The 15,781-nt window shown below is 41.6% G+C and overlaps 1 protein-coding gene across 2 annotated transcripts; it reads left to right on the top strand.

Annotated features, from left to right (window-relative positions):
* The first annotated feature begins 2,227 nt into the window (after positions 1–2,227).
* On the top strand, positions 2,228–15,646 carry CIAO3 (cytosolic iron-sulfur assembly component 3). Of its 2 annotated transcripts, XR_014618880.1 has the most exons (12): positions 2,228–2,300; positions 3,664–3,759; positions 5,112–5,255; positions 5,589–5,721; positions 6,087–6,221; positions 6,585–6,703; positions 7,759–7,888; positions 8,099–8,171; positions 11,841–11,978; positions 13,041–13,198; positions 13,850–14,231; positions 15,487–15,646. XR_014618880.1 is itself a non-coding variant. In XM_084295915.1 (11 exons), the coding sequence occupies exons 1-11, from the start codon at positions 2,235–2,237 to the stop codon at positions 14,086–14,088; spliced, it is 1,431 nt and encodes a 476-aa protein (XP_084152041.1). In that variant the 5' UTR covers positions 2,228–2,234; the 3' UTR covers positions 14,089–15,416. The 2 variants fall into 2 exon arrangements, 1 of the variants encoding a protein (XP_084152041.1); XM_084295915.1 differs by lacking the exon at positions 15,487–15,646 and having other exon boundaries at positions 13,850–15,416.
* The last annotated feature ends 135 nt before the right edge of the window (positions 15,647–15,781 follow it).

Consider the following 15,781-nt stretch of genomic DNA (forward strand, 5'->3'; position numbering starts at 1 on the left):
CATGATTTGATCTCAGTCCAGCCCTTACTCTGGCTTAGCTTCTGTGCACAGACCAGTGTAAAAAAGGTTCTTTCTCAGAGGAACTTTGGGAAGCACACCCACCAGCCCAGCCTAGAGCCAGGAGGTAAACAGCAAGGGCTTCGCTATTGCTGATCTGTGGTGACTTAACGACTAACAAAAAGCTTTGGACCAGGCACCTAAGCTTGTTAACATCCATTAAAACGTGTATGTGAATGAGAAAGACCTTCTCCTGCTTGTCCTAGCTGTGCTGAGCTGAGGCTCTTCATAAAATAAGTTAAGAGTAAGTTAAGCAGAGCAGCCTGAGCCTGCCCCAGCCTTACTTTACACATAGCATGACCACTCTGCTGACTGCCGTAACAAAAGCAGCGGCTGTGGGAGTGTAAGAGAGAGGAAATCCAAGCACCTGGCTTGCTTTGTTGTCCAACTCTGCTGACAAAAGAAAACCTGAGGTGCCAAGGTCAATTCCCCAACAAGGCCAACTCTGGGCCATATTCCCAACTTTTATTGTTAAATGGGGAGGAAGGAAGGGGAGGGGAGCAGCAGAGAGGAGGAATTGCAGTTACTTTGCCAATTTTTCCTTCACCACTTTTCCTGCTTAGTTTCACCACTCAGGGCTTTCTAACAGCTCTGCTCATCACCTTCAATTTCTTCCTCCTTCCTCAGAGCTCTGATTTCCTAGGAAGTGCTAAAGTTCAAGAAATTATGCTACTGAAGGCGGCTGAGCTTTGTGTCTGCCAGCAGGGCTGCAGCTCTGTGTGGCTGTTGGGCACTCGCTCTTGCACCAGCATTTATTGATCAGGCAAGGGCTGCTTTTACACCCAGTGTAAAACATGAAGATAATCAAAATCAGTCAACAACCCTGCTCCAATTGCAACATTTTCTTGTAGAGGGATACCAAATACTAGTTGTTATCTCTCAAGCTCATCATAAATGATATGAGCCAGCAAAAAAAACAAAACTCATCAGTCACATGCAATAGGCTAGCTACTAGCACCTGCCACCTTTGGTTTGTCAACATTAAGACGTTCTCCTCACCCCACTAGACCCATCTGCACTGCTTTATGCTCATGGAAATGATCTGCTGTATGCTTTGCTCCCCAGCATTGAAGCAATTGATGGAGTTCACCCAGCACTGTCAGCACGGAAGAAACACGCTGTTTATGATTTTCAGAAGGTCTATTTGACAGCTCAGCTCACAGAGTCAGGTAAGGTACCCATACATAACCTCTCAGTAAAGCACTAGTATTTGGATGTAGCATTTGTTCGTACTCCAAACGTTCACTGTTTTACACCTAATGATCACACATCTTCCCAATGCTGCAATTCAGTCACTTCTGCATAAGTTCACAACACTGGGAAACAGAAAGGGAAATTGCTTCTCCTTTTGAAGCTACAGGGAATATTGGTGTAAGGAGGTGTGATATTTTAGAATAAATTGAAGATAGGCAGGGAAATAAGATTTCCATTTGGCATAGTGATTTCCCATCTCAAAGTGAATCAGAGCAGAGCAGACCCTGCATCCGCAACAGGATGAATATTAGCCACTCTTCTGTTAGCAGCTAAGAGATTAGCCACAGGAAGGATGCCTAGATGCATGATCTTTCAGAATATGCTGTGGCTTTTAACTCTGCGGGTCCGTTTTCTTTACAGGATCAGCATGCCAGGACGGAACAACTGGGACCAAAGACTGGTTGCCAAAGAACCTGGGAAGAGATGTGTTGAGGAGCTAAATTAAATGAACGACAAGCCTTTTACCCAGGCATTGCTGGAGTCTATGCACTGAATAGCAGTAAAATTAGCACCAGCTTCTAAGAAAACCCGATAGCTTCCTGGGCTTTACATTGCAGTAGTGAGTAAGGGAAAGACGTCTGTGGTTCCTCACACCACCACCTCCTACAGCAAGGATTATCTGGGGTTTGTATGGGAGATTTCTAGGTCTGAGCCATGTGCAACATCAGGGGGTGAAACACACATCTGTATTTGGATCTGTATTTGGAAGTGCAGTTGTAGGACTTTAACCAAGCAGAACTAAACGCGGCCCAGCGCGCTCCTTATGAAGCCTGCACCTCAGCCCCTTGGTGCCACACTTCAGCCCCGCGCATGCGCACCGCCCTCCACGACGCCGCGCCTCGCTTGACGGCAGCGTGGCGCCCGCCTTTTGCGACGGTGTGGCAGCACCGCCCTCCGCCCGGCTGCCGCGCTTGACGGCAGCGATGGCGTCGCGGCTGAGCGGGGCGCTGCGGCTGGCGGGCCTGGACGACTACATCGCGCCCTCACAGGTGGGCAGGGTGCGGCCCGGGGCCTAGGGGGGCGGTGGTGAGGGCCGGGAAGGAGGTGGGAGAGAGGTGGAGTCCTCCAGCCGCCGTCAGGGGTCGGGGGGTACAGGGGGAAGAGGCCCCCATAGGTGCCAGCCGCCCCCATGGGTGCTGGGCGCTGGCAGGGCTGGGCCCCCCCCGGCCTGGGCCCAGGGGTGTTGCCACGGGCACCGAGACACCCTAGAGGGTCACCGAGCTGCCCCAGAGGTCACTGAGCCACCCCAAAGGTCACCAAGCCACCCCAAAGGGTTATCAAACCACCCCCACGGGGTCACCGAGCTACCCCAAAGGTCATCCACCCACCCCAAAGGTCACCAAACCACCTCAAAAGGTCGGCCTGTGCCACCCCGAGCAGGGCTGAGGTCGTGGGGGCAATGAGCAGGGCAGCAGGGGCAAGGAGGTTTCTTCCCACAGTCATCCAGCACCAACAAAAGTACAAACTCCCAGACGTTTGCTGATAAATAGTGCAGAGAACTTCTGAATCTGTGGAATGGGATGTAGCAAATCCCATTAACTGTCCCTTTAATACCTGCGTTTCCCAGTGAAGTCTCCCACGTAAATGATGTGACCCGCTGCTCTGCTTCAAATACAGTTCCTTGCTTGGTTTATTCACTGAGCAGAAGTGAAGAATCATAGAGACTTGTGCCCATAGTCTCTGAATCTGGCAAAATGCAGAACAAAAATGTAGTAAGGTTGGATTAAGTTAGGGGTGAATCTGTTTAAAGGTGTTGGCAGAGCAAGGATGCTAAAAGGCAAAACGAATTGTAGCTGTGGAAGTAGGACAAGGAGTCATTAAGTGCGTAAACAATAAAAATCGCACAAAATGTGAAAATACCCCTGAGACTTCATCACAGAACAATACAGAAAACTGGCAGCTGTCCATCTGAGGTCGTCAGAGTCCTTTCAACATTGCATGAAACTTCATTGGCACTAGCCACACGTAGACTGTAGCGACCACGCCTCCCTCGGTTAAAATTCGCAATGAAGGCTGCACGATCATCTGTCAGATTCGAGAGAGGAGAGGAAGACTTTGCAGGCAAGGCTCCTGAAAACACAGCTGTGCTATTTCAGAAAGAACACAGAAACTCTCCTCTGGTTTTGGTATGATGCTGAAAAAGTGTTCCTTCTGTAAAAAAGGGGTAAGCGGATTTTGCTGGTACGTTTTCCCTTGGTGCTTATAAACACCGTAAGTGTATCCAGCATTGCTTAAAGGGTAGGAGGCATTCACTTTAGAACAAGTCTCCGGGTTTGATCATTTTAGTTTCTTTGAAACCAGCCTTCTGTGCGTCATTGCTCATCTCGTTCTGGGGCTTTATTTCTCTTTCAGGAATGTATCAAGCCTGTAAAGGTGGAAAAAAAGCCTGGAAAAGCAGCAGCTAAGATCAAAATTGAAGCAGACGGGAGCTATTTTCAGATCGGTCAGGTATTTGTGATTTTTCTTTATTATTGTGTAAAATATGCAGAAAATGCTAACGTATTGTTACATATTAATAGTTGTAGCCTATTAAATACTTCACAGAGGACCAATTTGTAATAAGTGTTGCTTTTGTCATCAGCATTCTTACATCTTTTTTCCAAAGTCCAACTTGTTAATGATTAAATTTTACAAGTAATAATTCTGATTTGGTGTCTATTATTATGCTCTGACACATTGACGATAACTAATGGTGATTTTTAGTATAAGAGTAGATAAGCTAAGTCTTTTTTGCCATCAATTCTTAAACATTAATAATTCCTAGATAATTTGAGATAATGTCTTTTTTATTGCACTGTTTCATACAGTTACTTACAAAGAGATTCAGTTAGATTAGATGGTCTTTTAACTTTAAAAAAGTGGGGCAGGGGATGCAGTACTTCTAAAGGAGCCTGATTTCTGATTAAATATTTTAATTCAGTAGTACCTAATTGCTCTGTGTCTGACTTTATTGAGATATGAAGTTTAAGGGGGAGAGTCTCATTGCAAAACTGATTTATTCGGGGCAATTACAACGAAAAATATTTCCTTCTATTGCCATACCACACAATGATAGTCAGTCATACATTTCCCTTTTAGTGTCTGTGTAAGTTTTGCACGCAAAAAAATCTGCAGAACATTCAGCATCACCTAAAACTATTAGCAAGTTGTAGTCTGGTTACACGATTTCTTTAGCAGGAGTGAAATTCAAGACTCCTGTGAAGAAACAGCTCCAGTACTATTCAATAATATGAGCTGCGTCTGACAGAGGTGGCAAAGCTGCTGTGCTTTCTCAAGGGTAGGTGTTCACTACACACTGGAGGTTGGGTCTTAAAGGCTTAGGATCTCTGTGGTCTACAGTTTTGTGGTTAAAGTTGCAGCTGCAATCTGTAGTATGTTTGCCATGGCGGCCCAGCTTTTAGCCACCCACAAGCTGAAAAACTACAAGACAGGCCGTATTTGCTCCTGGGAAAGTATATAATTGCAGTGTTTTGGAACAATGTCAGCCCACCGGATAGCAGAAATAACTGGCCTCAACAACTGTTCCGTATTTGCTGACAAGTTCATGGTCTTGCTAAAGTTTATCCTGAAGTTCCTCAACATATTTGTGTGGATATGTGGAATAATCACATTAAAATCAGCAACCTTCAAAGATACATCTTCCTCCTTGTTTTACTGAAAAAGAAAGAAAGAAATAAACCAGGGGGGTAAAAGGAACAATATCTAATATCTTTGTTACTAAACAGAGTAAAGGTTAGAAACTGCTTCCCTGCCTAATTCTCTATTGCAATCAAAACCGAATCTAATCTGTTTCTGCCTAGGATGGAGAAGCACAAAAACTGGAGAAGGCTAAAATTACTCTGAACGACTGTTTAGCTTGTAGTGGCTGCATTACATCAGCAGAGAGTGTGTTAATCACTCAGCAGAGCCACGAAGAGCTCTGTAAAATACTAACTTCTAACAAGGTAGGTGACAAGACACGGGGAGGTAGGCTGCAAAGTCTTAGGGTCTTAATAGATTGGTGTGGTGCGTCTGTAGAAGCGTGTTTGGAAACAGCACACACAAAAATTAGTTTCAAAGATGGGAAGGATCTGAATACATTCTCAGTGCGGTGTGGTGCATTTTCCAATTTTTTAAAAAGTAGTCATAGGTTTGGGAATGTCCTTTTTATGTTGCCAGCCTATGTTAGTAACTTGGGAGGTGAACTGGGAGATATTTGGTGAAGTTCTAATGTGCTACAATACTGCATGAGCTCTATTAGTACTGTCTGAACAGATACTTTTTATTTATTTTTTAAGACTGCAGCTCCGAATGAACAGAAATTGGTGGTGGTTTCTGTTTCACCACAGTCCAGAGCTTCACTAGCTGCGAGATGTAAATTGAGTGTTCTGGAAACAGCAAAGAAGTTGACTGCATTCTTAAAGAGTTTAGGCAAGTGTGGTAATGTGTTCTGTTAATCACAGGTGGGACTGCTGGGATATATGTTAGGTACAAATTTTATGAGCTCGCAAGGGTGATGTAAATTAACCTCCATCTGGATTCATAATTCTGTGTAATTTACATTAAGCTAAAATGCAAGCATTCTGCATTTTCAGTCGCAAAGTAAAGTTGGAGTAATGGAGAGAAGGAACTTTAAATGATTCACATTTCTCCTGTGACTTTTGCTCTTGTCTATGCTGACATGCTGGGGAAAACAGTTCACTCACAACTGCAGAGGTTGATATCTGTGGATATGATGTGCAGTTTGCTGCTTGTATCTTCCCTGTGAATTTTAACACGTGTGCTGTATTGCCTAGGTGTGCACTATGTATTTGATACAACCTTTTCAAGAAACTTCAGTCTGCTGGAGAGTCAAAAAGAGTTTGTAAAACGCTTTCGAAAACAAGCTGAAGACAAAAAGGCTTTGCCAATGCTAGCTTCTGCCTGTCCAGGTATGGTAGTAAATTAGTTACGGGAATAATAAAAAGGCATACTAAAGTACATCAAAACAAGAATTCAGAAAGCTAGTCAGAAACATTCACATGGATAAATTTACTGAGAGGATTACTTTCTTCTCAGTACAAAGAGATCTTGGTGTTAATAGTAATAATGGTCTATGCAGCTGCCTACGGATCTTTCCAAAATGAATCGTGTTACAATTCCTTTGCTTTTTGCACTGAAGCGAGTCTGAAAATGGTTATGACTGGGTAGTAAGTCTGGGGTTGAGGGGCTGTGGGCACAGTGAATGGGTGCTTGTTGTTTTGTTGTTTTTTTTTTCATTTATTGTAGCTGTTTGCTAATTAGACTCTCCTCAGGTTGGATCTGCTATGCAGAGAAAACCCATGGCAGTTTCATCATTCCTTATATCAGCACCACCAAGTCTCCGCAGCAGGTCATGGGCTCCTTGATAAAGGGCTATTTTGCAGAACAGCAGGTAAGGTCTATTGAACAATATCTGATATATATTCCTTTGTGTTTTACAGGAGAGCTTGAAAGTAAAAAGTTGTCTTGTAAATTGCCAGCAAAGGCAGCATCTCCCTCATTTCTGCATTATCTAGTAAGAAGCTGACCACTGGGCCAGTAACACTAAGCTTAAGCTTGGTGGAGTACTTAAAACCTCTCTATATTATTCAGGAAGGCTACGGAATCTGATTGTTCAGTGTACTTGTGCTGACATCTCAAATACCACTGTGTAGTATTTTCATGCTGTTCACAGTTGGTGGATAACTTAAAATAAATTAACCTAAGACAAAACTTCAGTCACTGCATACGTGCAGATCATGTCTTGTCTAAAAATTACTTGTTCTTTCCCAACTTAATGTTCTGTTTCAGTTTGACTTAGTTTTGTGCTCAGTCTTTAACCTTTGGAATCTTTCCAAATGTAAATTTGATACTTATAGACTAGAGTTATACTAATAGCCCAGAGTTGTCCAGCAACAAACTTAAGCACCGTTTCTGATTGTATGATTTATTGCCCATTAACAAGCACTGGTTTAACGCTTGCATTAAATAATTGCTGACATCTGCATATTTGTAACAAAAATTGGCAGCTACTGAGAATATTTGGCACAAGACAGCAAAACAATGGCCTTGAGTCAATGACTTATTTCCTCAGCTTGTACTTATTTCTTGGATGGTCCTGAGTTTTTTGTCCAACTCTAGATTATTTCTCAGTTACTGATGCAGGGGTTTAGTAGCATGTTAGAAACATGTCATGTAACTGAATAGGATTTCTCCACTGATTAGATCACCTACACTAGCAATAGGGGGGGGGGGGAACTGTGAAAGATGATATTGGTGACACTTGCTAGCAAGGGTTCTATAAGAGAGAAAAAAATATATAAATATATTTTCATATTCAATAATCAAGAGTACTTCCAGAGGCATGGCAGCATTAATTTCTTCATTCTCATTTGTTCTTGGAAAATATCTTGCACAAGACAGGTTTGATATTGACCCATCCAGCTACATTGCTGTGTCTTTTTCCAGCACTTAACACCTGACCAGATATACCATGTAACAGTAATGCCCTGTTATGACAAAAAGCTAGAGGCTTCAAGGCCAGACTTTTTCAACCAAGAGTACCAAACTCGAGATGTGGACTGTGTAATCACCACAGGTAAGCAGAGCTAGAGACAGTCTAGATAATTCTGGACTGGTTTTAATAATCTTTTTTTCGGTGGTGGAGGAAGTAATGCATGGATATTGCTGTATAATTTCACTTCAATAATACAAGTCACGTTCTGGTAAAGACTGCAGATGTATGCTTAGGTATTGATCTGTGGATTGTTTTCCTTTATCCCCAAAATATGCTGTGCTTCTGTTTTAGGGGAAGTGCTAAAGTTACTGGAACAAGAAGGAGTATCTCTATCAGATGTAGATCCTGCTCCTCTGGATACCATGTAAGAACAAAATTTCATTTGTACCTTCCAGGCATGTTCTTGTTCATCCACTCTCCTTACCAAGTTCTTCAACACAATTTGCCTTCTACTACTGTTCTCCTGTGCACAAGGCTGCAAGTGTTTGCATTTATTTGTTTTCACTAATTTTGAATCAGTACAATTCTGCATAAAGTACTTTAGCAATCTGTGACAAATTTACACTTTTGGAGCACCTGTAGCTGTTTGCTAGATTTTAGTAGGTCAAGGATTAGTAATTCTCACCATAAATCATCAGGATTGCTATAACTAGCTCAGTAAGAGTGTAACAGCAAAATAATTGTGCAGAGAAGTACAAATTGCATCACAGTCGTTTCATTACTTTTACTCCCAATGTAACTGGTGGAATCCTATGAAAATCTACCTGCATGCTCAGAAGAGTGAAATAATCTAGGTCAGCAATAAAAGAGTTTGCTGAAACAAGGCCTGGTATTGCACTGGCTGCAAACACAAGTTTGCTTGTGTCTATTCATTATCTGAGCTTCTATAAGGATTCCAGTATTAAAGCAGAAAAAAATATTTAGGTCACTCAGCTAATCTCTGGGAGTCTTTATTTGCAAAAACATGATCTTAAACATATGCAAACCAGATGAGACTTCAGTTGCATTAACTGAAAACATCTGGTTAAGTGACAACTGCAGAGATCTAAGAGATTATAGAAACATTAAAATCGCATTTTATCCCTCTAAGTTGACATGCGGTAGTGGTTCCACACTGATCATTAAACCAAAGCATTCTCTTCATCAGTTTAGAAGAAATGTCTCTGTAGCACTTTGCGTCATAATAAACATGCTACATATGTAGCAACCTTTATAAATTTTAAAAGATTAACAATATAGTTCAGAAGTTTACTGTTCAGACTAAGTTTTTAGGAGAGATTTTGATACCCCAAATACACAGAGGGCACATGAGTAGGATGTGGCTCTTGTCTGTTTTCAGTTATACCCTTTGCAGATACGACACTTGTTTTGAAATGTAGCTTATTTCTAAAAAGGATTGAGGTCTTTCCAATACAGATTGAAGTCTTTCCAATACAACTAAGTGCCATGGGCAGCCTTTGCTTAGGAGTTGTCTGAACAGCATGTGTACTTTGACATAGCTGTGAACAGAAGCATCAAGAATGTGAGATAGAGATTGTCTACTGCAGTCTGATCCCTTTTATTCAAGGGATACTTTCAAAAAAAACAAAACACCATAGTAATGAGATTTGTAGCTTATTAGAAGTAAGCCGCTTAGTGCAGCTTACTTCTGCACTTTTAGGTAAATTTAAAATGTGAACCTTGTTACCACTGATAGGTAGCAGAAGGAAGACTTTTCAAATAATACACTGAATCTGTTCTGTAGAACTCAGTCTCTCATTCACATTGCTCAGGAGGACTTCTTTAAGGAACTGAAAGCACACCAAGCCAGCAGTCACTCTTTTTTCATTTCCTGTGATTGATCTTGTTTCACTACTATATCTACCTTGAAAGACATGATGAGATAATGATATCAGGTGATGCATAGTTGGAGTACCGATAAAACTTTAGGAACTGAGAGACTGCATAACATGGATGCAAACGTTTTTCGTGCTGCCATTAAGCTTGTATATTGAAGGAGTTTACATCAGTGAATGTGTGTAAAGCATTTTACTAGCACAGATGTACTCATGCATTCTGAATTTATAAATTCTTCTAGTATTGCCTTTTTCTAACGTGGCTCATGCACAAATTACTTTCACATCCAAAAAAAAAAAAGTCTTCAGCTGTAATAACCGTCTGCATGGCTAATTCCCAAAGGTAGTTTCAGAAGTTGCCCATGTAAACAAGCACTTCTGTACTACATCTTTTATTGCTATACTATTAACAGAAAATCAAGGAGTTAAGAAAACATTCTGAAGTGTTTGGATTCATTTAGGAAATAACATTATGGAGGTGTCAGTTATAACATAGAACAAAATGTCTAATTACTTGATAAAAATCTCTGGCTCACTCCTTAGGAGTACATTCTGAGCACTAGGCCTCATGCTTGTGGTGATAAAGTGCTTCTATAACCTTTTGCTAGCTTTAACTTACTCAGTAAATTGACTGGTTACAAACTGCACGTATTCATCAGAACTTGGAGCATTAACATAAGCAGTCCAATGACTGTTGTTCTGCCTTATCCTCCAGCACGTGGAAAAGCCCATTAAGAGGTTATTATATTTGGCAGCAAGAACGAGATAAAGTGCCAGAAATCTGAGGACTTTTGCTGGTATAACTGTTTGCTCCAGGCCAGCTCTAAAGCTTACTGGCAGCCTCAGTTTAAGAGAGTAGCAGTACGTGAGGCCAGACACACTGAAACATTTCATTAATGAAGCTCAGTTCCTGTAAACAAGATCAAATTAAAAATAGTTTCTGAAGGTGATTACAGGCTAAAGTGTTGCCTTCTGCAGTTCTTCTAAAACTAAGATTTTATCGCAAGAGGCAACATCTTCGATTTGACTTGAAACTGCTTGGCCTGAATTCAAGTGTTTTCCCTCCTGCAGCTGTTAGTAGGAGAATGCAAGTGTCACTGCCTGATGAGTGCTTATAAGCATACCCCACATTTTATTATTCTCTTATAACAAAAGCTATTGTTGCGGCTTCCATCTGGTGAGCTGTTTTTCAAGAAACATTATCTTGACCTCTAAGTACTTGGTCGTGTTTTAGGATATCAGTGAGATGGAATTATTTGTGCAGAACTTGAATTAACAGAACTTATGTTAGCGCAGTTATTCAACACCAGAGACATGAACTAGAACCAGGTTCCTGCTGAGGACAACCATTTACAGAACAAATGCCCTGGCATTATTAGGTTTGTTTAACTTTATGTTCTGCAACTCTGATGGCCATGTGAAACCACAGCAACACTGGTTTCATCTCTTCATGCTTGGACGGACAGCACTGATACCTCCCTGAAGTGTTCTCTGATGTCCTGGCAACTAGACATAAGTACCCATCTTCCCCCAAAAAAAGCGTGTTGTAACAGAGGACCAGAGAGCTTTAAATAATGAACTCAGCTTTTGCTGATGTTGCAGAAAAGCTTTATGACTGATGTCTCTTGACTGACTCTAGACTGTGTTCTCCACAAGAAGCATAGGCTGCACAGATCCATACCCCCACTGCTTCATTATTTCCCTCCTCCCATTTCTAAGTATAACCCAGGATGTTTGTAGAGATACTAAACAGGAAGCTAAGTAAAAAATGCATTCGCTTAGACAGCTCAGGTAATTGCCCTCATAACTCAAATGTTCCCAAATGTAGTTTTGTTGTGTGAAGATTAAGTTGGCAGTAGGATCAAGTCACAGTATTTCCACTGAGCTTAACCCAAGGGATGTTAGCACAGAGTTAAATCTGCAGGGCACTGAAGCTATAAATAGTCTCTTCCCAGGAGAAAAGCAAAGGCTAGGAGTTCAAAGGGAGCCGGTCTGTGGCTTGTTCTATTGCTTTTGAATTCCCTAGATGAAAATTCTGCTATCAGAGAACCTCACAGGACTAACAACATGATGCTTCTAATAGAAGTACTGAAGCTGTTTTAGTATTGGTGTAATGAAACTTCTGTTTGAAGGGCTTTGTGCTGTCTGGTGTTTTAGCAAAGAGTCCCTTAAAACTGCTGCTTTCTTCCCTTCTTCAGGTTTAGTAGTGCTGCAGAAGAGGAACTCACTAGCCACTCAGGAGGTGGTTCTGGTGGTTATTTGGAGCACATATACAAGTATGCAGCCAAGGAACTCTTTGGAATTCAAGTGGATACAATTCAGTACAAACCTTTAAAGTAAGAAGTTTAAAGTTTTTACAGAAAGCACTATTTTTATTGCAATTCTGTTTATGCTTTGCCTTGCTGATGGGCTGAAACTTTCTTTGCAATGTTAAACATTTTACTTTGAGGCATGGGAATTGGCTTCTCACTCCCACAGTTGCTGAGCCATAAATCAGCCAGCACTCCATGCAGCCTGGCCCTTGGAGACTTCTAGCCCCTTCACCACCCACACATTTCATTTTGGCCTGATGGATTTTCCCAGTATCAAGTTTCAGATAATTTTAGAGCAACCTAGAAGTCAGAGCTTACGGGGATCTGAGTTGTCTCACCTGCAGACAGGCCAATAATGTAACCCTGTTACTGATGTAGCTATCATGGAAGAGAAAAAATCTTATGTCAGGATTTTGGAACTCTGTTTTAACAGTGTTATGGTAAGGCAGAAAAAAGTCACTTCGGTTTGGGTATAGAGGCACGTTTAGCTGAAATTCCTGCATGCTTCCTAGGTATAAGCTTAATGTGACATTTGTAGTGAATTACAGCTCTGATTAACACTGTTAGTGCTTAGGAGTCTGTTGTAGGAAGCAGATGGAACATAGAAGCAGTTCTTTGCAGTCTCCATACAAAACGCTTGATAAAAGTGAAATTACTTATTATCAGGAACAGGTATTTCCACTAATGTTAGGAGTGCAGAAGCCTTCAATGATCGTTACCTCCATGGTTTTATGACCCACTACAGTTTAAGTTTCCTTCAGTAGCCTCACTGATGTGTAAGTTGCCTGAAGCCAGCTCAGGTGGCCTGTCACAATGAAACTTCAGTTTAGGCTCCATTTGCTTAGGTTTTAAGGATTTATTCATTATGTGTGTTCTTCAGGAAACTGAGTTCAAGCAGCAGGTCCTCAGACAGGATCAGAAAAGGATTTGTAAGCTAGCTCTGCCAACTGTTTTGCTTCAGTGGCAAAGAACTAGGACAGCTTTCTCAAATAAGACTCTATGAAGAATTTTGTTTCGACGTAGGCTTCTTTGAAGTTTAAAATAGAAGTTAATTTTGATAAGACATTCTCTGCTCTTGTTCCTCAGAAACAAGGACTTCCAAGAGGTGACACTGGAGAAGGATGGAGTAGTTCTGCTCCAGTTTGCCTTGGCATACGGATTTCGAAACATACAAAACTTAGTGCAAAAGTTGAAACGAGGGAAGTCACCCTATCACTACGTTGAAGTCATGGCCTGTCCATCAGGTAAGGCTGCACAGGGATTTCACTGCTACCGTCTGTAGCTGTAGGAAGCCATATGGAGCTGTAACTAAAATGTGAGATGACAGCAGCTTCTCACATCCCTGAATGTTGTGGCAAAGTCTTCAAATTCTTAAGATTTGATAGTACCAACATGGGATTAGCAAGGGGTATATGTGTTTCCCTACCTAGAAACTAGTAATTCTTCAGGATTTAAGTAATTACAGTTAAATTTCATGTTGAAACAGTAAATCCAGAACATATCCCAAGATATTTATCTTACCTTCAGTTGAGACCACAGGGCTGTTTTTGCCTAGGTTGCGTACTGGCTTTTTTTTTGTTTTTCTTTCCCTGATGACAGAGGAAGAAAGCCATCCCTCCTTGCTTCCTCTTATCTCTGCCTCCCTGGCACTTCCCAGGAAGCCTTGGAGCCCTGTCACAGCTGGGCTGAATTAATTAGCATTGGGTCACACCAGGCAGTGAGCTCCCCTCTTGGGCTGCTGCCTGCCCTGCTGCTGTTAGATAATGAGGGCGTGTTCTTATTTCTGCAGCTGTTCACAGGTGGAAAGCAAGCTCAACTGTAGTTGGTTTTGTTTTCCTGATAAAACTGAAGTAATGTCTAAACTCGGTGATCTTTTCCCACTTTGTTTTACGCAGGCTGTTTAAATGGAGGTGGTCAGATTGAACTGGAAGGTGAATCCAGCAAGGATGGGCTCCAGCAAGTTGAGAAGCTGTATAATTCTCTGAAGGCTGAAATTCCAGAGGAGAACCGGACTGTAACTGAACTGTACGAGCAGTGGCTGGGTGGCACGGAGTCAGAAAAGGTTGGGAAAGCTTTGCATACAGAGTACCACGCAGTGGAGAAAATAAGCACTGGATTTAACATCAAATGGTGAAGACTGATGCTGGATGCAGATCTGTGAAGCCCAGATGAACTCAGTGCCTTTTAAAGTTGATTGTATTTAAGATTCTCAAGAGACTGCTAAAGCTCAGCGCCATCACTGGTGAACTGCACTTTCTGACTCTCCTTGGGGAGAAGGTAATGTGCATTTAGGCAGGCAATACTAATTCCTACAGCTTTATAATTATTATAATGATGTGAATAAAAGACAAACAGTGACTTAAATACATGTTAAAAGAAGCAGTAATGTATCTTAGCCTCTACAGTCTCTAACGACTAAATCTGCATTCCCTTTACAATCCTATTCCTAACATAAATGACATATTTAAGGTACTGAAGGATTTGGCTTGAAGTAGACTGTAACCTCACCGAGATGAGCTTTATGCTACCTGAGAGTATTTCCCATCCAGGCTTTGCTGTATTTTTTTACAGCACTAAGTTTTATGGCTGTCTCTTTTGGGACATCCCCATTTAGTTATAAATGGTCTAATTAGACCTTGGGCTTTGTTTTTATGTTTCTCTGCCCCTGACTGGATGCCCTTGAAGTCCAGCTGCAGCCTCTCTGTACTGGCAGAGGGGGGCGGGTACCAGCAGCCTGTAATCATGCAAGAAGCATCATCTCTAGGGCTGTTCTGTGCCCTGCTGAAATGTGACTCGAATGAATGTTTAAGAAGAAAAAGCTATGTGTTTTTTTTCCTTTAATTATAACAGTCATCCATAACTGGGGACAATTACATCTCTCCCTCCATAAATACATAGAGACACACACACAACTGTCACAGCTACACTGGCCTCAACAGTTACTGATGAGTAATATCCTTAAACTCAGCAAAAACAGTTTTTACAGTGCTTCAAGTAAGAATTTATTGCTACTTTTCTTTTTGACAAAAGTCCTTGGTGTCTTTGAAAGGTGTTAATTTATAAAAGGTCATAGAAAAAGAAGGCTGGGGGATGTAGTCATCACAGTTTACCAGAACAATCCAAGAGGTTAGCAAAAATACATCTGATTTAATGTGGTGCATTACAGTGCTTTGCCAAAACACGTATGGATGTGAACTAGATTTGGTCTTTTGTTATAGAAGATGACGTGTGCTTGACTTGCTATCTGTATTTTTACGAATGGGTGTTTTCAGAACTATTCACAGAAAAAAAAAAAAACACAACTGTGAATGACTAACTCTGTTTTGGTCTATTTAATCTGAATGTCGTTTCATGGAGTGACAGCATGTATAGGAAGGGGACAGTGGAAGTGGGAGGAGTTGCAGCTGTGCCTTACTTCAAGGTGAAGGGACACTGGCAGATGTGGAATCTCCTTGTGACTGGTGTAGCTGCAAGTGAAAATGAATTTAAAAATCATGTTCTTCCTTCACTTAAATATTTCTCCTTTTCCCAGTTACTTTCTGCAGAGTCATTCTTCATCACGTAGCAGTGAAGTGGATGAGAATCGAACACAAAGCTGCCCGTTTGCTTTGTTCCTTCAGAGTAAATACAAACAGCCGAAGCTGGTTACTGCATCTAGCCCAAACTGAAACCTTGCCCAGACCCTTTTCAGAGATAACCCTCCCTCAGTTACTGCAGCCCTTGAGCTCAGGGCTGGCAAAAAGCAAAGCTGCCAGACCTTAACCTGCCTCTTTTAACAGCTTCTCTGACACTTCCCTCTGTTCAAGCCTCCCACTATTCATTAGAAG

This window comes from Netta rufina, assembly GCF_964035555.1.
Source record: "Netta rufina genome assembly, chromosome: 15".
NCBI lineage: Eukaryota > Metazoa > Chordata > Aves > Anseriformes > Anatidae > Netta > Netta rufina.